We start from the raw sequence: 21,011 nt of genomic DNA, 5'->3' as shown, positions 1-21,011 counted from the left end.
TTCGCCCGGGCCTGCAAGGGCGGGAGGGGCGCAGAGTCACGGGGGTGACCCAAAGGCGAGACTGCAAGTGGGGCCCACCCCTCGTGACTCCTCCACCCTGATTAGTGATCAGGTGACCTGGGCCGGTCACGTGATCCCAAAAAGTTCATGTGATAACCAGGCTTTGCCTGAATCCCAGAGAGAGCATCCCGACAGACCAGACGGACTCTGAGAACAAGGTGAGCGGTAGGGATCGCGGCTGCCCCGGGGCCGGCGCCTCCGTCCTTGCAGCCCCGGCGCGGGGGAGGCCGGGAGCGGGGCGTCCGGTCGGCCTTGTTTCCTCGGGCGCCGCCGGCACCTCCCGAGAGGAAGTGCCGACCGGTAAACACCCGTCTCCCCGCAGATGGGCCCGGCCGCGCTCCTGCTGCTGCTGCTGCCTCTGTTCGGGCCAGCCCCGGCCGAGGCAGCGCCCGAGAAGGACGAGATCCTCCAGCTTCCGGGGCTGGCGAAGCAGCCGGCCTTTCGCCAGTATTCCGGCTACTTGAACGTCGCAGGCGGCAAACACTTGCATTACTGGTCTGACTCGGGGCTGGGCTGAAGATGTGCCCGGGGGAGGCTGTTCTAGGCCAGGGAGACTCGTTCTCCAGGGAAGGGGGTACCGACTGACCTAAGACCTGGAAGGGCTGGGGGTCCGGAAGATGGGGTTGGAGGTGTGGATGGACATCCCTACTCAGACTGTCCTCTCTTGAAGGTTTGTGGAATCCCAGAACCGTCCTCAGAGTAGTCCAGTGGTTCTGTGGCTCAATGGGGGTCCAGGATGCAGCTCCTTAGATGGACTCCTCACTGAGCATGGCCCCTTCTTGGTCAGTACCCTCCTACTTCTCCATCTTCCTTCTCTTTCATCTCTTTGTCTTTTCACTTCCCCTTTACCTCCAGCATCAAAGGATAACTGGAGAGAAGAACTGAGTTTAAAGGGGAAAGAGAGGCTTAGAAAAGGCCTTCTTCCAAGACCTTTACTACGCCTTCCCTATTATTCTTCTGGCCAGAGAGACACCTAACTAGGACTGTCCTTCCTTCCTCAGATCCAACCAGATGGAAGTACCTTGGAATATAACCCTTATTCCTGGAACTTGGTAGGACTAGGGGAAGAGCCCTTAATTACTGGGAGTGAGGGAGAGAAGATGATAGAGAGGGAGAGCAAAATATAAACCTTGGGAATTTGAAGCAAAGAATCCCCTACAGCTCTTTCCTATACAATCCCCAGAATGCCAACGTGCTGTACCTTGAATCGCCTGCTGGTGTGGGCTTCTCCTATTCTGATGATAAGTACTATGTGACCAACGACACAGAGGTGAGCCTTGCTAGTTGTTCCCCCACCCTTCTCAGCCTTTCTCCACAAGCCTCCCCCCCCCCATTCTATACAGTATTACTTATCTGCTATCTTACTCTCTTTGCCTAGGTTGCCCAAAACAACTATGAAGCCCTCCAAGAATTCTTTCGCCTCTTCCCTGAGTACCATAGCAATCAGCTGTTTCTTACTGGGGAGAGCTATGCTGGCATCTACATCCCTACACTGGCTATGTTGGTCATGCAGGATCCCAGCATGAATCTGCAGGTGTGAGAAAGGAGGAAAATCTAGAAGTAAGGGGGTCTGGGAAGGAGGCTGTGCTCTTAGTTGGGCCGTACTTCTTTATCATCCTTCTGTTCTCTGAAACACACCAGGAGCCAAATCCTTGTGCTGTTTCCATATTCTTGGGTCTGTCTTGGTCTTGGTGGGAGAGGTCTTAGGAGGAGGAGGGGATCATCATTACCCTTGACCCTTGGAAAAGCCTAATCAAAACTGAGTTCTCTTTATGTGTGTGTGTGTGTGTGTGTGTGTGTGTGTCACAGGGCCTGGCTGTGGGCAATGGACTCTCTTGCTATGAACAGAATGATAACTCTTTGGTCTACTTTGCCTATTACCATGGGCTGTTGGGCAACAGGTGAGGGGGAATCTGTTTAGAGAAATGAGAGCTATGAAGTAATAGCTAGTTCACAGGACTGGGTGGGGAAGGATCTTATAGATAATTGATCTGATCTGGCCTTTGGCTCCAGGCTCAACGTAGGGCTGGAGAAGGCAAGGGTGGGGGCAGGGGAATGTCATCACTTCACTAGAATGTTAATTTCTTGAGGTCAGGGACAGGGATTTGTTTCCTTCTTGTATCTCTGAGCACAGGACCCTACATATCAGATCCTAGGGTTCAGAGCTGGCAGGGAACTTAGAGATCCTCTATCCAGCACCTTCACTTTACAGAAGAGGAAAATAAGTCTCAAAAAGAGAAGTCGATTCTGTAAAGTCACACATATTTAGTAGCAAACCCTGTGGCAGTAATGTCTGCTGAATTGAATTGAGGTGCTGCCTGCTGGATTTTTAAAGCTGATAAAGGGAAAGGGTGGGTGGCAAATACTGCCAGGTTAAAATATTTATTAAGTGATTACTGAATACTCAACATCATGCCAGGCACTAGAAAAGATAAAAAAATGTTGAGAATAGGATTCTTTTGTGACTACTTTTTCTCTTCAGAACTGCTTTTGGTATTCATCAGAACAGGACTTCCCTGGAATATGAATGTTGAGGGGGGAATGACATAGATCCAGTGTGATTTAGTCCTTTGAATGAGGGAAGGTGTTCCTTCTCATATCTACCTTTTGGGTCACTCACTTTAATCTTATTCAGGCTATGGTCCGCCCTTCAGACTCACTGCTGCTCCCAGGGGAAATGCAATTTCCATGACAACCAGGACCCAACCTGTACCCTTAATGTGAGCTTCCCTCTCTTTCCCTGTCCTCTCCACCCTCATCTACTCAGTCCCCACAGTCCTCTCAGACTAAACCTCCTGGGCTTCTAGTCTGTAGGTGTGTCCACATTGATTTGTCTGCCAAACCTCCTTAGAGTTTCTGTTGCCCCTCTCTGGGCTGTTGAGACCAGAGGTGTCCATGTGTATATATATATTTACTAGTGTCAAAACACCCATTTCCTTCCCCCAGCCCCTCTGCCTTTCTCACTCCTCCCCCAATATACACACATACTTTGTTGTAGCTATTGGAGGTGTCTCGTATTGTAAGCAATTCAGGGCTCAACATCTACAACCTCTATGCTCCCTGTGCTGGTGGGGTTCCTGGCCACACCAGGTAGGTGCTGCCATGGGGAGGCCCTGGGATCTCTCCCTTTGGAGATCTGGCCCTATGCCACCCCCATTCCAGGACTCATGGTCACCCTCTTGGCCACAGGGATGAGGATACATTGGTAATACAGGACATGGGGAATCTCTTCACCCGATTGTCAATCAAGCGGATGTGGCACCAGGTAAGTTTGGGGAAGGGTGTTAGGCTAGAGCTCAGCCACAAAAGTACTGTCTATACTTCTTCATGGCAAAGATATCATAGTGGGTAAAATGGATTGGATCTCTACCCTTCCCCCAGGGACCAAAAGAATGATTTTATCCCTTTCTCGAGCTCAAAGAATATCCTAAGATTTATAACCAAATGACCTTTGAGACCATGTAGTCCAACCTACCTATTTCATAGATTTCCCATAGAGGGAAAGTGATTTGCTCAGAATCATATGGGTAGTAGAGCCGGCATTGGAATTTGAGTTTTTGGCCTCCAAATGCAAATTTTTTTCTACTAAAGCTGAGGGTGTCTGTATCCCATCTCTTCTCTGTTGTGCTGCGTGCTATCACTACACTTGATGTCCTCTTCCTGCTAGCCACCCATGTGGGCCCACCTGGGCAGGAAGGCCACAGCAGTGGCAAGAGCTGTTTTCTCTTAGCAGGCACTGTTGAGAACTGGAGCAAGGGTACGGCTAGACCCACCCTGCACCAACACCACGGCGCCCTCCACCTATCTAAACAACCCCTATGTGAGAAAGGTCCTACATATACCTGAATCTGTCCCACGCTGGGACATGTGCAAGTGAGAGGCCTGGGCTGTGGGCTGATTAATGTCACTAAGATGGGGGTGGGGAACAGGGTGGTAAGGACAGGGAAGTCATAGTGGTCATTGAGTGTGAAGCTGAGGGACCTTAGAGCAGAAGAAACTTTAGCAATACCATCTAGTCCAACTCTCTTATTGGACAGAGGGGGAAGCTGAGCCCCAGTGTTACACAGTATCAGTAGGGGTGCTGAGACTAGACTAACAGTTCCCAGGCCTGGAATGCCACCTTTCTGACTATATTTCTGGCCCCTTTTCTCTTTGCTAGCTTTGTGGTGAACAGTAACTATCAGCGCCTTTATCAGACCATGAATGAGCAATACCTCAAACTTCTCAGTGCCCAGGTGAGTGGGGCTGGAGCATCCTGAGATCCTGTATCTTGTCTGTTAGAACTGGAGAGGAAACTGAGGCTCAGAAAGGGGAAATTCCTCTTTCAAGGCCACCTTACATGTTAGTGGCACTTCAAAGACCTGAGCTAGGGTCCCAGACTCCTTCAGTTTCCTTCTCTGTTCCACCTTGTGTTAAGGGAGAGCCTTTGACTGGTGAGCAGGGAAGGTAATCTGCCTGTAAAGCCCAGGAGTTATAACCTGAATTATAACTTGGCATTCCCCTCCATTCTCCTACAGAAATACCGCATCCTGGTCTACAACGGGGATGTAGACATGGCTTGTAACTTCATGGGAGATGAGTGGTTTGTGGATTCCTTGAACCAAAAGGTGGGGAAGCTGGACGAGTAAGGAGGTTGGGGTGAGCAGTGCAGGCAGCAAGCCGTGGGGCAGCCGGGCAGAAAGCTGGCGGCTATTGCCTTGAGTTTGGTTGGTTGGTTTGGTTCTCGGGTAGAAGAGTTCCGGGGAGCCCCGGTGCTTACTGACCACATCCTTCCTGGGTGGCTGGAGGCAGGTTGAAGTACAGCGTCGTCCATGGCTAGTGTCTGATGGAAATGGGGAGCAAGTTGCTGGCTTCGTGAAGGAGTTTGCCAACATGGCCTTCCTCACTATCAAGGTACCTGAGGGTTGAGGGTGGGGTGAAGAGGAAAGGGTGGAAGCGCTGGGGGGTCAGAGATCTCCTGGGTAATGGCATGAGGAGGAGACAAACATCAAGGTGGGGATGGAGGCACCTTAAAGCTTGTCTGAGAATCAAGAGCTTGAGTGACTGCAGGTTGGAGGGTTCAGGGTGGAAGCAGCGGGAACCAGCAGTGAGAAGGCCTAGCCTTCAGTCTGGTTTCTGCTGTTTGTTAGCTGTCTGTGGGACATTGAACAAGTCGCTCCACATCTCTGAACTCCGGTTTTCTTTAAGATGGGGTGCTTGTATCACCTGGGGTCAATGTGAGAAAAGCACCTTAAGGTTCATAAAGTGAACTTTTACTACATCTCGGCCCTTTGTCCTCCAGGGAGCTGGCCACATGGTGCCCACCGACAAGCCCCTGGCAGCTTTAACCATGTTCACGAGATTCTTGAGCAAGGAGCCCTACTGAGTCTCATCTCGGCCTGCAGTGGGGGGCATAGGAGAGCCAGCTAGCCAGTAGCCCCTGCTGCCTGCCTGGGGCTGAGGCCTGGCCACAGCCAGCTGAAGTCTCTTTGTCCGAAGGGAATCCTTGGTTGGCCAGCTGTGCACAAGTTTCCCATGTGGAATCAATCAGGAATTTGAATAGGGGGATTAAGTCAAGCTACTTGAGGGTATGAGTTGACCCTGGTTTTTATTCTTAAGGGTAGACCTTTTTTTGGGGGGGGGTACTAGAGGACCCCCTGCATGCAGTCACCATGCACTGTTCCGTAGCTAACATGGAGCTCAGGACTATGCATACGTCCCCTCTGTAGGAGCTAGAGTTGGGGGAGAGGGGAGAGGGCAGGGCTTGACTATGGGAATAAATGGTCCATAGCCCACTTCTGTCTCTGGTGCCTGACTGGGGACAGGGAGGGCTTTATTAAAGGGGTGGGGATTGGTTCCATACGGTTTGAAAAAGAGAAAAAAGGGAGGTTGAACTTCATGAATAAAAGACTGGACTTGCTTGAATGAATGAATGACAACCTCCCAGAAGCCTGTTCAGGAGGCAGGGGCAACAGGTTGAGGTGGAGAGGAAGTGGGCTCGAGGTCACCAGATGGCCGGTTCTTTTCAATCACCTCTCGAAGACCTTTGGTGAAATGAAGATCAGCCCCAATGGTCAGGAATCCCTGGAGTTCACAGGGGGAGAGAGGATATGAGAAGACGCGTTCAGAGTTCCCCTTCTTCCCCAGCACTCTGTATAACCCTCACTCACTGCCTGGTTGGTCACCACCTCTTTGACAAAGTCAATTCCTTCAGGGAGTGGTATCTGCACCCCACGCTTGGTTCGCTCTGTGGGAAAGGAAAGCAATAGAACACATTCTTGTGTGGCTCCAAAGGACAACCAGGACCCACTGGTAGTCATTAGAGGGAGGCAGAGATACCAGCTCAGGCCCATGCCTGTGCTGTTATCTGATGGGATGGGGTGCTGACCCAGGAGGTAGAGGCTGGATGTCTACTGCCCAGGGAAGCTGTGGAGGGATCCCTGCTTGAGGGGTGGGCTTGGACTAGATGATGGTGAGGTCCTTTCCAGCTCCTAAGAGTTTAAAGATGGTGCAGAGACCAGAAGTGAGGCTATAGTGAAAGCTAGTCTTGGAAGGAGTGAGTAAGCCATTTCCTGGCTGTATGACCTCCAGGCACTTACCTTCTCTGGGACTTCTGTAAAATGAGGAAGTTCCCTCAGTTAGTGAGTTCCTCCCTTACTAGTCTTCGGTAGAAGTTTAGAGGATCACTTGTAGATGTTGTAAAGGACAGTCTTCTTCAAGTATGGGTTGGCCTAGATGATGTCTACATTCCCTTCTAATTCCAGGTTCTGATTCTGTAACCTGCCTAGCCTGGGCCTCCCTTTCCCCAACTCTGCCCAACTCCCCACCCCATCCTCCACCCTGAGAAGGTTGGCTTACCATTGAGCAGGGGCATCACCGCAATCTGTAGCAGTGTCTTCAGTGGTGCCTGCAGGGGAATCAGCTGGGATGGGGGGGGGAGAAATGAGGGATGGGTTTCTGGTAGGCTTGCTGGTCCCCCCCTCCTGTGGCTTCTCTCTTCCCCATCCCACTTCCCATTACTCACTGCCAGGGACTCCAAGGCAGACTGGTTTGAATAGATTCGAAACCTTTGAAGAATGGAAGAAAACGTTGGGGCTTGTGCTGGAGGCCTGTGCTTCCTTCTCAACACCCAGTCCCTCACCTCTGTTACCTGCGTAAATCCATCTGGGCCTGAAGTGCCTTTCCCCGAAGAGCCATTTTTGCACTGAGACGGGCATCCTAAAGGAAAGGAGGGGGCAGTGATGTTTCTGATCAGACCACCTCCCATCCCTTGGCAGTTCTCCCCTCACCCTCTCTCAGCACCGAACCATGGTCATGCTGGACAGCTGCACTTGAGGCTGGTCAGGCGGTGCCAGGGCAATGACGAGGCTAGCAGTGACAGAGATGGTGGTGCCTGAAGGCTTAATGGTGCATCGAGGCGGTGCAAGGACCTGCAGCTCCAGCTTTAGAGGTGCATCTATCACTGCTGGACTCTAAAGAAAAGGGGAGACAAGTTAAGGTCAGGCTTAGTAGGAAGGACAGCACAATGTCATGGAAAGAAGCATGGTGATCTGGAGTCAGATACCCTGGTTAGAATTCTGGCTGTTACCACCACCTTTGAGACTCAGACAAGACATGAATGTCTTGTCTGCATTTCACCATCTGTAAAATGAGGGAGCTGAACTAAATGATTACTAAGGTCTCTTACAGCTCTACAGTTTGGAGATTTGTTATAGTCTCTGAAATGGTGAAGAAGAATTGTTTGGATGGCAACGCCTGGGGATGGCCATGGAAAAGGTGGGGGCAGCAATGGGAGGAGGACCAATTAACAAGGCCGAATTCAGGGTCTGCTGTTTGCTATCCAGCTGGGATACACCATCACTGCCAGAGCCTGTCAGTCAATAAGCATTTATTAAGTACTTTTTTTTTTTAGCCAGTTGGGATTAAGTGACTTGCCCAGGGTCACACAGCTAGTGCATGTCAAATGTTTGGTCTGAGGTTGGATTTGAACTCAGGTCCTCCTGACTTCAGGGCCGGTGCTCTATCCACTGCACCACCTAGCTGCCCCTATTAAGTACTTTCTAAAGGCCAGGCACCATGCTAAGCACTGGGAATACAAAAAAAAAAACAAACCCAACATGGTCCTTGCCCACCAGGAACTCGAATTCTAATGGAGACATGCAAGTAACTATACACACAAGATATATAGAAGAGAAGGCACTAACTGGGGGAGAGAAAGGCCTCGTGTAGAAGGTGATGTTTGACCTGAGTCCTGAAGGAAGCCAGGGAAGCCTGGAGGTGGAGGTAAGGAGGGAGCATTCCAGCTATGAGGGACAGTCAGGGTACAGAGAGTGGGGAGACAGTGTTATCATTCAAGGAACAGTGAGAGTCACTGGATCATATAGTACATAGACAGGAGCAAAGTGTAATAAGACTGGATAGGCAGGAAGAGGCCAGATGAAGGACCTTGAAGGCTGAACAGAGGAATTTATTTCAGCAGCCCCCCAAGAAGGCTATTTAGAAATGCCTTCCTGAATTTTCTCTGATCCTGGAGGTAACAGGGAGCAATAGGAGTTTGAGATTACATGAGTTAATATTTATATATATATATATATATATATATATATATATATATATATATATATATATATAATTACATATTATATATAATATATACTCATGCTAACTTCAGGGAGGCTTATGACCAGGGTGCCAATGCTTTTTGGCCCCAGCAATTCTTGAAAAGCATTTATCAAGTTATAGAGGGGTTACAATATGCATTGGCAGAGAAGGTGCCCACAAAAATCACAGATCTTTGAAATACCTGTTCTGTGGACTAAGACCAAGCATTCCTATACTTTAGAGCAGAAAGGGACCTTACAGATCATCTAATCCCTCCCTGTTACTTTACAGATAAAGAAACTGGGGCCAGAGAAGTGCAATGACTTGTCTAAAGTCACTATTAAGTAGTAGAGTCAGAACTCAAACTTGGATCTTCTCACTCCAAATCCTGGGCTCTTCATCCGTCTAGAGATGGGGCTCCAGACTCCTCGTGAGCCCCTCAGCTGGAGCACTCACTCCATAAAGTTGGAGTGTATACTTAAACTTCTATGTGGAAGCATCTCCTATATCCCCTCCCTTTTCAGAGTGAATTCTCTCTCCCTCCCATACAGCCAATTCCATCCTCCCATCCCTCTCACCAACAAAATGATGCTCCCGAAGAAAGTGGCCCTCAGTACCATGTCTAGGTCTTTAGGCACCTGAGTCAAGAAAAGGAAAAAGAGAGATGGGGGTGGGGGGAGGAAAGGGAAGAATTCGTGGGTTAAACTTTAGAAGTCAACTAGACCAGTCCTCTGCCTTGAGTTTTCTCTATCGTCCTTATTTTTGAATACTTCCAGCAACAGGGAGCTCCCCACTTGGCAAGGCAGAAAGATTCTTTCACCCGCATTCATTCCTTCACACTATGTCCTCCCCGCTCCATGTCGGCCTCAGCCTATTAGTGGGTCAAATACCACCACTTGGGGACCCCTCTACACCTTCCCCTCCATCCCTGCCACGTCATCTCACCTTGTCCCCAACAAGCTCCAACCGGAATACGCCAGCTCGAAAGTAACTGTCCATAGCAGAGTCAAAGAAGAACTCGGAGAAAGCCACATAGACCATCCTTTCCTCTTCCTGCAGTTGAGGCTCCACAGCCCGGTTAGGGAAGCTGGTGTTGGCCTCCACCAGAGGGAAGAAGGCTCCCTGAGGGACAGGGGCAGGAAGGTCTGAGCATCTCAGAGCATCTCAGCCTGAGCATCCCGAAAACGAATGTTTGAATGAGAGAACACTCGGATGGGGGCCCACTCACCCGGAAGTTCATGTCCAGATTGCTGGCCGAGGTCACTGGATCGCTCAGGAGGGAATAGTCAATGCCAACATACTGGTCCACTGTACTGCGTACTAAATGCGAAGGTTTGTTTATTACTTCACCAACCAACCAACTCAATGACTTGTAATGAGGCAGCCTCCATGGAGTTCTGCTTCCTGGGAGGCAGGGCTATACAGTGGCCAGAACGGGGACTTAGAGTCTGAAGAGAAATGGTTCATTTACCTAATCCCTGAGTTGCATCTCCTCTCTGCCACTAACTGGCTATGTGAGCTTGGGGATAACACTTGCACTAACTTGTTCAGTCATTTTCAGTCATGTCTGACTTTTCATGAACCCAACTGGGGTTTTCTTGGCAGAGACACTGGAGTGGTTGACCATTTCCTTCTCCAGCTCATTTTACAGATGAGGGAACTGAGGCAAACAGAGTTAAGTGACTTGCCCAGGGTCACACAGATAGTAAGTGTCTGAGGCTGGATTTGAACTCAGCAAGACTCTAGGCCAGGTGATCTATCCACTGTGCCACCTACCCACCCTTGCACTACCTCTCTTCAAATGAGACTGTGGCTATAATGAGTTTACAGTCAGTGGTCCTGGGTCCGAATCTGCTGTCTGCTTTTGCTCCTTACTGCCCATGTGTGATCCTGGGCATGTGACACTCCTCTTTGGGCCTGGGTTTCCTCTTTATTTCATTTTATATTGTGGGGGTGGGGGGAGAGAAGGTAATCAAGGTTCAGTGACTTGCCCAGGGTCACACAGCTAGTAAGTATCTGAGGTCACATTTGAACTCCGGTTTTCCTGACTTCAGGGCCAGTGCTCTATCACCACCTAGCAGACCCTGGGTCTGTGAAATGAGAGGCCGGAGCTAGAAAAGTGGGAGTCCTCTCCAGCTCTAAATGCCAGGATCCTTTGTAAAGTGTTGCGTAACTGTGGAACGCACTGTACTTAGCCTGAGCTGCTATGCCATAGAGGAGTTATAATTACCTTATTTAACAACTCCTATTTCTACAGCACTTTACAGTTTACAAAGTACTTTCTTTATGACAACATTCCCTCGTAAGCAGTGCAAGTATAAGGGTGCTGCTCACCTTAGAGAAAGGAAACTGAGCAACAGAGGCATTAAACCACCATCCTCCAGATTTGAGAGTAGCAGAGGCAGGCCTCCAACCCAGGTCTCCTGACTGTCAGTCGAGTTTCTTTTTTCTCCTCACCACATCGACTCAAGCTCCCCGTCAGTGGGTACTGTGTCTTTTCCTTCCCATGTATCAAGAGATAGGTAGCCGGGGACTCTAGTCAGGAAAAGCTAGGTTCAAATCCCTCCTCAGACACTCACTAGGGCATGTGAGCATGAGAAAGTCATCGCAATTCTCTGGGCCTCAGTTACTCCAGCTATAAAATGGGGATGATAAAAACAGCCCCTACCTTACAGGCTTGTTATGAGGGTCAAGTGAGATCAAGTATAGAGGCAGTGTGGTGTAATGTACAGAATGCTGGGTTTGGAATTCAAGGACCATGGTTCAAATCCTGGTTCAGTCTTTACTATCTATCTGAGTGAACTCAGAACCTTCGACAAGTAACTTAACCGCACAGGGTCTCAGTTCCTCCTCTGTCAAGGAAGGCGATCTGACTACATGACCTTTTAGATCCCTTCCAGCTCAAAATCTATGAAAAAAAGTAAATCACTGTGCAAACCTTGAAGAGCGAAGTAAATGCCAGCTATGACTGTTACTCTCTGTAACAATACCTATCCACAAGGTTGTTGTGATTCTCAGATGAGATCATTCATGTTCAGTGTTTTGTAATCTCTAGAGGACTGCCTGAAAGTCAGTTGTTCTGTCTCCCCAAAGAGACAAACAAACAGGTGTGCTGGATGCCACCCAGAGGGGAGACAAGGACAGGCCAGGGGGAAGGGCACCCAGGGCCTTCACCTGACCAGAGGCCAGAGACCACAGTGTAAGGTGAGATCTCACTTCTGCCCAAAGGGTGGCACAGTTCTACCCAAAGAAAACACAAACTAGATTTAAGTCCCCGTGCCTTGAAATCTGGTGCCCTCTCTCCCAGAGCTACCAACAAACGGGTAAATGTTCAAGGAGGGCCAAGTGCTGCTCAGAACCTGTCAACAAGGCAGTCCCTGCTCACCAGCTAGTTGAGATAAGACACTAATAATAATTGTAATTAGGGCAGCTAGGTGATATAGTCGTAAGAGCACTGGGCCTAGAGTCAGGAAGACTCTTCTTCCTGAGTTCAAATCCAGCTTCAGACACTTAGCTCTGTGACCCTGGGCAAGTCACTTCACCTTGTTTGCCTCAGTTTCCTCATCTGTCAAATGAGATGGAGAAGGAAATGGCAAACCACTCCAGTATCTTTGCCAAGAAAACCCCAAATGGGGTCACGAAGAGTCAGATACAACTGAAAAAGACTGAATAACAACAAGCAAAAAATAATTGTTATACATTTCTAGAGCTTACAAAAGTGTTGCCTGCACAACTATCTTGTGGATTAAGGTAAGTATCATTGCTTCTGCTTTATATATGAGGAAAAACTCAGGCTCGGAGAAGGAAAAATGACTTTCCCAAAGTCATAAAGCTGTCAAGTGCTGGCTGTAGTCAAGACGTGAACCCTCTACATTGCCTTATGCTTATTTGGGATATATTTTGTACGTACTTATATGGCTGCCTGTTGTCTCTACCAATAAAACATAATTTTCTTGAGGGCAGGGATAGTTTCATTTTTGTTTTTGTATCCTTACCACCTGGTACAACACCTGCCCTGTTGTTATTCAGTCGAGACCAACCCATTTGGGGTTTTCTTGGCAGAGACACTGCTGTGGTTTGCTATTTTGCTCTCCAGATCATATTACAGATGAGGAAACTGAGGGAAACAGGGTGAAGTGACTTGCCCAGGATCACAGAACTAGTAAGTGTCTTAGGTTGGATTTGAATTCAGGAACATGAGTCTTCCTGATTCCAAGCCCAGCGCTCTATCCACTGTGCCACCTCGCTGCCCCATAAAAAGTAACTTGCCTAAGGTCAACAAGTAAGCAAATGGTAGAGCCAAGCCTCTTGAGTCCACGTCTAGAGTGTTCACTTTCTCTCTCTCCCCATTCCTTCCTCTCTTTCTCTGTCTCTCACAAACAGAAAGACAAAACAGGCTTTTACAGCAGTCATTTCCTTATATATACATGTACACACAAACCCCACTTTGTAACAGAAAACCTGTCAAGCAGAGACACAGCACCACTGCAGTGACATTCTGCACCCATAATCCCCCATCTCCCTCAAATGCTCATCCCACTCTGCTATGCTTCCTCATCTTGGGGAGTCCTGGAGATAACTATGTGCTTGCTAAACTTCTGGACAGAAACTCCCAACTTTCAAGCTTTCGTCCCCAGTAGACTTGCTGGGAGTGGGTGGGGGAGGGGACAGGAAGAGAAGGCAAAAGCAGACACATCCCAATCTTTTCCCATTTCCAAGACTCACCAGGGACTGTGCCCAGAAGGGAATTGAGCAGGACCAGCCCTGCATGGTGCAGCACAGGACAGATCTGAGGGCCGAAATATGAGCATCAGCACCAGATTCCTCTCTGCACATTATCCCCACCCGCCAATCTTTATCCTTCTCCATCTTCTGACCTACTCCAGCCATCCCTCATGCTCCCATCCCTTGGCTGTCCCCTGCCACCTGGTCCCTCCCTGCCCTGACTCCAGCATCACCTGTTGGTTGAGAAGGAAACGCATGCCTGAGATGATGAAAGTGGAGAGGAAATCATAGACCTTCCTGCAGGGAAAGGGGGGAGGAGGGAAGAGTAGCCCTGTAAACCATGTCCCAGCCTGGCCTTATCCTTTCTAGGCATGGAGGGGATTGACTAGGGGAATCTGGGGTATGGGAAGAGATAAAGTTCGATACCAAAGCAGATCCTCAAGCAGGGCCAAACCTGATGGGGGTGGGGGAGAAGGCAGGGCTCAAGACACATTTCACCATTTCTCTCTCACCCTCAACATCTGTAACCCAGTGGAATGTGGGAAAAGTGAAGAATAAGTATAAAGAGCGGAAAGGAGGGTAGCTTTGAGGGAATGGAAAGGGGGAGCCTGGGCAGCCTGGTATTCAAGGCCCTCCACAACAGGGCCCAAACTTCTACCTCCTCATCCTTGTCTCTCACTGTTCCCCTTCACACAAGAGCCACTCCTTTCCAACCGGACCCTCCCCACCCTATCCCCAAACAGGCCCAACCTTATCCCTCTGCTACATTGTTCCCTGTCTTGAAATGCCCTCTCCCATGCCCACCTGTCAGTCCTACCTTCAAGGCCCAGTTCCAAGGTCAGCTCATCCATGAAGTCTTCCTTCCCACCCACCCAGCAACTAGAAGTGATATCTCCCTTTTCTGTACTCCTGTGAAACTTCACATCCTTAATGTATTCTACCTTAATAACTGTGTATGTGTCCTGCCTCTCCCCCAACCCAGTTAGACACTAAACTCTATGGGGACAAAGAACATGTCTCATTCATTCTCTCTCAGTGCCTAAGATGGGGCTAAGAACATGGTAAACACTCAATGACTGTTTACTATGGTCTAGTACCAACCACCTTCTTCCCCACTCACTCTGTCCCTGAACCACAATTTAGGCATAGGCTGAATAAAGACCCTTCAAATCCAGCACTATCCTGTTGGCTGAGGAATGGCTCTCTCCCATCCAGGAAGGGGAATGAAAGTCCATATGGACAGTGATAGAAGGAATGGGGTTCTGGAGCCAAGGAGAGGCCTCACTTGAAGGTCCCCCCGAAGGCAGCTTGCATCTTGGAGACAGAGGCTCCACAGGAGACGTTGGAAACTTTAATTCGCCCACCAGGGTCTCTGGCCAACTGCAGGGCTGTGTGGATAGACACACCTTCAGCCGAAGCATCAACATAGCCCCCATCATAACTGCCAACAGATGAAAATCAGAAGGAAATAAGTAGTTACAGAGCACCTGCTATGTGCCAGGCACTTTACAAATATTGTTCGATCCTCACAACAACCCTTGGAGGTAGGTGCTATTATTACTCTTGTTATACAGCTGAGGAAACTAAGGCAAACAGAGGTTAAGTGACTTGCCCGGGGACACACAGCTAGCATGTGTCTATAGCAGCTTTTGAACTCAGTTCTTCCTGACTCCAGGCACAGAGCTCTAGCCAGTGTACCACATGGCTGCCTCCAAGAGTTGGGGTGCAAATAAGGGGCTCAGACAAATAAACCCCACCACACCCCTCTAGCTCACCTGTCCTCTCTCCTGTCCAACCTCTTCCCCCTCACTTCCTCTCCCCATCCTTGTCCTAGCCCTCGCCCCCGCACTCACAGGAACCAGTAGAGCAGCTGTCTCCGGAAGCGAAGGCTGATGGAGGCATTGCTGATGTACAAGATCAGATCACGGGTTGGCTGGAAGTACAGTTCTGATTGGACCAGCTGCAATTTGGCCACCTTCACCCTAGAGGGGCAGAGAGCATGGGAGGCTCAGATCCAGGGCGCCCCAGCCTTAGATCCCCATTCAGAGCTAAGTTTCCTCAGAAGAAAAACAAGGTAGCTGGAATAGCCCCTAGTAATTTTGGTTTGGGGCAGCTAGGTGGTGCAGTGGGTAGAATGCCGGCCCCGGAGTCAAGAGGACCTGAGTTCAAATGTGGCCTCAGACACTTACTAGTTGTGTGACCCTGAGCAAGTCACTTAACCCTGTTTGCCTCAGTTTCCTCATCTGTAAAATGAGCTGGAGAAGGAAATGGCAAACTACTCCAGTATCTTTGCCAAGAAAACCCCAAAATGGGGTCATGAAGAGTCAGATGCGACTAATTGGCAAAACTTTAGATTCCTCTCTTTTCCCTGTCCCTATAAACATTATGAGAGCAGGACCACCTCACCAGTCATTCAACCCAATTTGAGAAGAAAGATAATAAATGACCTAGCTCTCCCTGGAAAGTCCCCCCTGTGCCACATGTAGGATGTCAGAGTTGGAATGGACCTTAGCCACTTTGTTTTACAGGGAAAGACACTGAGGCATAGAATCTCAGAACTGGAAAGGACCACCTCTGAAAAGGAATCCTTTCTACAACTTCCCTGATAAGTGATTATCCAGCCTCCATTTGAACAAGTAAAATTAATAATAATAATTATATATATATATAGTGTTTTGATATGCAAAGCACTTCACATATATGATCTCAATGGATGAACTCCATTTATGTGGAAACATTGTCTTCCAAAGCAGCCCATTCCTCTTTTGGACAGATGGAAGGTTTTTCTTTCTTCTAGCAGAAACAAGTCTCTCTGCATCTTCCCCTTATTTATTTCCTGTTCTGTCTTCTGCAGTCAAGCAGAACAAGTCTAAATATTCTTTCCCATGAGAGCAGACCTCAAAGATTTGAATTGTTACCTTCAGTAAGTCTTCTCCGCTCAAAAAAGAAAAAAGCACCCCCAGCTATTTCAGCCAACCATCTTGTGTGGGGACTTATCCAAGTTTGTCCACTAAGTTAGTGAGAGAAATGAGACTCACATTTATGAGCCCAAACCCTTTCTATTCCTTCCATGACTTGACCTCAGAACCTCTTCCTGACCCAGACCCTGGAGGAAGTAGGAGGTAGGCTCAAAGATATTTACTTCCTTACATGAAACCAGAATTTTAGATGAGGACGTATGCCCGGGATTTCTAGTAGGTAGGATTCTGTTATAGGCAGTGCTCTAAGGTGAAAACAATACTTACTGGACTAGGAGTCATGAGGCTTGGATTAGAGTCCTAGCTCTGCAACTAACTATGTGACCTTGGATAAGTCACATCCCCTCTCTGGGAGCTGGGATTCCATCTCTCTGCTGTGGGCATTTTTTCTGGCTATCCGCCATGCCTGGAATAATCTCCCTCCTCAACTCTGCCTACTATACCACCCCCACCCCACCCCAGCTTCCTTTAAGTCCCAACTAAGATCCCATTCTTTACAGGAAGACTTTCCCAACCCCTTCCAGTGCTTTCTCTCTGTTAATTATTTCCTATTTATCTTGTATATAACTTGCCTGTATATATTTGTTAGCATGTCTTCTCCCCTATTAGATTATAAGCTTGTTGATGGCAGGCACTGGTTTTTGCTTCTTTTTGTATCCCAAGTGCTTAGCATGGTGCCTGGCACACAGCAGGTGCTTAATAAATGTTTATTGATTGATTGATTGATTGAACTTGATCAGAGGTTCTTAACCTTTTTTAGGTCATAGACCTCTTTGACAATTTAGTGAAGCCTCTGGATCCCCTCTCAAAATAATGCTTTTAAATGGGTGAGTGAACATATACATAAACTGGCACATACAAGATAAACAGAGAGTAGAAGAAAGGTAATCATAGAGGGGATGGCATTAGCAGCTGGGGGGGAGGTTCTTACTACCATTGGTGGCATTTTGGGCTGAGTCTCAAAGGCAGCCAGAGATTCTAAGAGGGGAGATCAGGACTGAGAGCACTCCAGGGAGGAGGGCAGATGGTACAGAGGCAATGAAATGGGAGATAGAGTGACCTGCATGGAGGGTCTCTCACCCCCGACTGCCAATGCCTCCCAACCAAATTATCTTGTATTTACTTTGCATATTTTTTTGCATCTACTTATATGGGTACGTAGTGTACCCTTCCCAAGAAAGTCTGGGGTCTTCCCAGGGCCTAGCACACTGTCACATAGCAGGTGCTGAAATGCTTGTGGATTGAGAAGTGATGTCCAAAGTCCCTTTGGGCTCCAACTCTCACAAGCTTAAATATATACAAATACTGGGGGCAGCTAGGTGGCTCAGTGGATACAGCATCAGCCCTGAAGTCAGGAGGACCTGAGTTCAAATGTGACCTCAGACCAAACACTTAACACTTACTAGCTGTGTGACCCTGGGCAAGTCACTTAACCCCAATTGCCTAAAAACAAAACAAACAAACAAACAAAAATAAACACAGGCTCCCTAGGCCTTTGGCAAAGATGGGCTGTCAAAGCCGAGAAACACTGTGACCCAGTAACTTCCCTGGGCCTCAAAGCTTTCATCTATAAAATGAGATGGTTGGACTAAAGAACCTCTGGGGTCCTTTCAGATCTACACCTGTGTGCTGGTGTGCTGTGTCCAAGTAAAGAAATTCTGACTTGAATGACTTCAGACATAGCTCAGCCATAGCACAGTCCCATTCTCACTCCCCCCACTGTACCCCACCCCCAGCTTTTGAGCCAGGACCCCCAAATTCCAGGCACCACTTACTCAGAGATGTTGTAAGAGAATGGGCCCTCGCTGCCCCGCAGGTCTGGGATGGTAATGGTTTCTAGCTCCTGTTCCAGGAACTTCAGTCCTTCTTGCTTTACTGAGATAGTAAGACCCTTAGAACTGGTAACTGTTCCCACCAAATATTTTCCTTTCTCTCCTCCCCCAGGTTCATCCTCCCACCACCACGATGCACAGGCTTTTTTGTTGGAAGAAAAGGACAGGTAGCCCCAGTGCTCCCTCCTGAACAGGGAATCTCTCATTTCCCAACTCCCCCAAGTCTCAGGGACCAAAGAAAGGCTGGCCCCCTGTCTCATAACCTTACCCAGCTCCAGGGCTTTAGATGTTACCCGGATCTTGCACCCCGGAGTCTCAGCATGAGTGACTGCTACAAGTGCTAGGAAGAGGGCCCAGAGGGGAGTCATGGCTGGGCTGACCTGAGGGAAACATGGGTACAAGATTCATTCTTCCACAGGTGGACAAGTGCAATCCCTCCCCTGGACCTCAGGGCTCCCTATATCTGTCTGGAGTGGGGGGCAGGATCTGCCCCTGGTAGAGAAGGCAACTCAGGCCTCAGGACTCAGATGCAGCTCAAGGGGTAGTCAGATCCCTGAGAGAATTCACCTAGTACTGCTAGACAGGGAACAAGGGGAAAGGGCCTCCAACTTTCTCCCTATCCTTGATAGCCAGGCCTTTCCTGGGAATGTCAGTCTGTCTTACAGTACAGAGACCTGTCCTGGGACCTCATCTTCCAGCTGCACATTCCTCTACCCCATAGGATTTGGGGGAGGAGGAGAATAATGGGGGTCAAAGCTTCTTGTGCAGCAGCCACATGACAGGCTAAGACTAGTGGGGTGACTGACCCCATCCCCCCATTCCTCTAGCCTCCTGGCAACAGAACGCCTGAAACTCAGCCTTGCTCCATGGTAACAGGAGCAAACACATTCCTGGGGACAGTCTGTGGTATCCAGGGCACCACTCAGGGAAGGGGGCAGCCCAGTACAAAGTGAAATTTAAAGAGCTGAGCTCCTTGGCCAAATGGAATCCTCCTGTGCCTTCTCCCATCCCTGAAGTCTAGAGAATTTCAGAATGACTGCTGTGGAAGGGAACTTAGAACGTGGAATGTTAGAACAGGTAGGGACCTTCAGAAGAGAGAATGTCACAGATGAATAGAACCTTAGAATACAAGAAAATAGAAAGTTAGAAATGGAAGGAACCTTAAGATGTTAAAAACAAACAAACAAACAAACAAACCAGAATGTTAGAGCTGGAAGGAACTCATAAGATAGATCCTGGGATGTCAGAATTGAAAGGACTTTAGAATATAATATGCCAGAGGCAGAAAGGACCTTAGAATATTTCATGTTAGAACTGGAAGGAACCTTAGAACACAGAAAATAGAATGCCAATACTGGTAGGAACTTTAGAATACAGAATATTAGAAATGAAAGAACCCTTTGAGTTCATTATCCAACCCCCTTTATTTTCTTACAGATCGAAAATGACTTGTCCAAGGTCTGTCTAGCTGCGAATTCAAGGCAGAACCTGTACCAGAACCCAGGTTTCCCAGCTCCCAAAGCCCAGGGCTCTTTTCACCAAGTTCTCTTCTTGCCCCATTCCAGTCTGGGAGTTAAAGGGCACAGACCCCTCCCCGGCTTGACTTACAAAGCCTCTCCCCTCGGCCCAAACCCATGGGGAGGAGGGGGCACCCAGAGGCTCCTGGAAGGACAGTTTGAGATTATCTGAGCTTGTCCGGCAGCCTGGGCTCCCCCAGCCCCAGTCCTAGCCCCAGTCCAGACCTTCTGATCCTCTGCCCATCTTCCTCCCCACAGCGTCCTCAGCCCCTTTCTGCGTATATCCAGTCTCCTCAGTTCCTCCCCCAGCCCCGACTCTGTGTGAGGTCTAGACTTCTGGCCTGGGGTAGCGATGATGGGGGCGGGAGGAGGGGAGCGAGGATGGGGGGTTGGGGATGGGGTAGGCGTTGAGACTCACGCGGCGGGGCCAAAGGGGCTGGGGTCGGCTGCAGTCACGTCCTGCCTGCAATGCCTTGATCTGGGAAGAGAAGCGGGGCCAGGGTCTGTAAGGGCTACTTCGAGTGCTGCCGCCTTTATAGGGCGCGAGCCGCAACCCGTTTCCCCCACCACACACACACAAACACACACACATGCACACGCACACACACACACACACACACACACACACACCCGCCCCTCTCCTCCCCTCCTGAGTTGGGAGGGATTGGGGCGGGCTGACTAATGTGGAGGAATGGTGGGGGGAGGGCTAGGCGGCCCGTGACCGATCAGGCCCAGGCAGGCTGGATGCTGCCAGAGACCACGGGAAGGGGCAAGGAAGCTCCCACATCCATGGAGATAAATATTCATTTCATCCTCAGGACATCCTGTCTTGTGAGGTATGTCTCAGGGGGTCGTTATTCCCATTTTACGAATGAGAAAATTGGCGCAGAGAGGGCTAGTGACTTACCCACCATGACAGAACTAGTGGATGGCAGAGCTGGGACTCCAGTGGAGGTCATCTGAGTTCCAGTCCCGTACTACTTCCATGGCTTTAGGCTTTGCCCAGGTCCTTTAGCTCCTGACTCTTCTTTCCTCATCATTCTCTTCTCATCTGCCTACTTCAGGTCCTGCTCCACTTCCCCACTCAGTTGTTCCTTCCATGCCTCTACCCCATTTCGAACTTTGCCTTGGGGACCCAACCTAGTTATAGTCATATTAGAAGTATTGTAGGATTGAAAGTAGAAAAAGACCTTAAAAAGCATCAAACACACACACACACACACACACACACACACACACTCAATTTAACAGAAGAGGAAACTGAGGGTCAGAGAGGTGACCTGATACAACTAATAATCACACAAGCAGTAAGTATCAAA

At 49.0% G+C, this 21,011-nt stretch overlaps 2 protein-coding genes across 4 annotated transcripts; one reads left to right on the top strand and one right to left on the bottom strand.

The window, feature by feature from the left end:
• The first annotated feature begins 126 nt into the window (after window positions 1–126).
• CTSA (cathepsin A) lies at window positions 127–5,834 on the top strand. 2 transcript variants are annotated; one of them, XM_020965618.2, is made up of 15 exons: window positions 127–218; window positions 383–555; window positions 731–842; window positions 1,062–1,112; window positions 1,244–1,330; window positions 1,439–1,594; window positions 1,870–1,961; window positions 2,696–2,780; window positions 3,059–3,150; window positions 3,250–3,325; window positions 3,794–3,933; window positions 4,220–4,295; window positions 4,578–4,667; window positions 4,852–4,953; window positions 5,342–5,834. In XM_020965618.2, the coding sequence occupies exons 2-15, from the start codon at window positions 383–385 to the stop codon at window positions 5,423–5,425; spliced, it is 1,416 nt and encodes a 471-aa protein (XP_020821277.1). In that variant the 5' UTR covers window positions 127–218; the 3' UTR covers window positions 5,426–5,834. The 2 variants fall into 2 exon arrangements, with proteins under 2 accessions (XP_020821277.1, XP_020821276.1); XM_020965617.2 differs by having other exon boundaries at window positions 3,791–3,933.
• On the bottom strand, window positions 5,631–20,299 carry PLTP (phospholipid transfer protein). 2 transcript variants are annotated; one of them, XM_020965614.1, is made up of 16 exons: window positions 20,111–20,299; window positions 18,444–18,555; window positions 18,119–18,218; window positions 15,219–15,347; window positions 14,651–14,806; window positions 13,599–13,662; window positions 13,366–13,429; window positions 9,869–9,960; window positions 9,586–9,762; window positions 9,219–9,278; window positions 7,347–7,511; window positions 7,190–7,257; window positions 7,064–7,106; window positions 6,898–6,961; window positions 6,210–6,286; window positions 5,631–6,123 (listed from the first exon to the last, which is right to left on the bottom strand). In XM_020965614.1, exons 1-16 carry the CDS (start codon window positions 20,282–20,284, stop codon window positions 5,995–5,997), a joined length of 1,674 nt encoding a protein of 557 aa, XP_020821273.1. In that variant the 5' UTR covers window positions 20,285–20,299; the 3' UTR covers window positions 5,631–5,994. The 2 variants fall into 2 exon arrangements, with proteins under 2 accessions (XP_020821273.1, XP_020821274.1); XM_020965615.2 differs by lacking the exon at window positions 20,111–20,299 and adding an exon at window positions 19,918–19,997.
• Window positions 20,300–21,011: the final 712 nt, after the last annotated feature.

This window comes from Phascolarctos cinereus, unplaced genomic scaffold (assembly GCF_003287225.1).
Source record: "Phascolarctos cinereus isolate Bilbo 61053 unplaced genomic scaffold, phaCin_HiC Scaffold_2;HRSCAF=192, whole genome shotgun sequence".
Taxonomy (NCBI): Eukaryota; Metazoa; Chordata; class Mammalia; order Diprotodontia; family Phascolarctidae; genus Phascolarctos; species Phascolarctos cinereus.
Note: the sequence above shows the minus strand (reverse complement) of the source record. Positions and strands in the feature narration are given on the sequence as shown.

Coding starts and splice junctions, on each gene's coding strand:
- CTSA (XM_020965617.2), top strand. CDS start 383: ATGGGCCCGGCCGCGCTCCTGCTGCTGCTGCTGCCTCTGTTCGGGCCA. Junction 1,595..1,869: donor ATCCCAGCATGAATCTGCAG/GTGTGAGAAAGG, acceptor TGTGTGTCACAG/GGCCTGGCTGTGGGCAATGG. Junction 4,954..5,341: donor TGGCCTTCCTCACTATCAAG/GTACCTGAGGGT, acceptor TTTGTCCTCCAG/GGAGCTGGCCACATGGTGCC.
- PLTP (XM_020965614.1), bottom strand. CDS start 20,284: ATGTGTGTGTGTTTGTGTGTGTGTGGTGGGGGAAACGGGTTGCGGCTC. Junction 9,961..13,365: donor CCTTCTGGGCACAGTCCCTG/GTGAGTCTTGGA, acceptor CTTCGCATTTAG/TACGCAGTACAGTGGACCAG. Junction 6,124..6,209: donor AGGTGGTGACCAACCAGGCA/GTGAGTGAGGGT, acceptor TGTGAACTCCAG/GGATTCCTGACCATTGGGGC.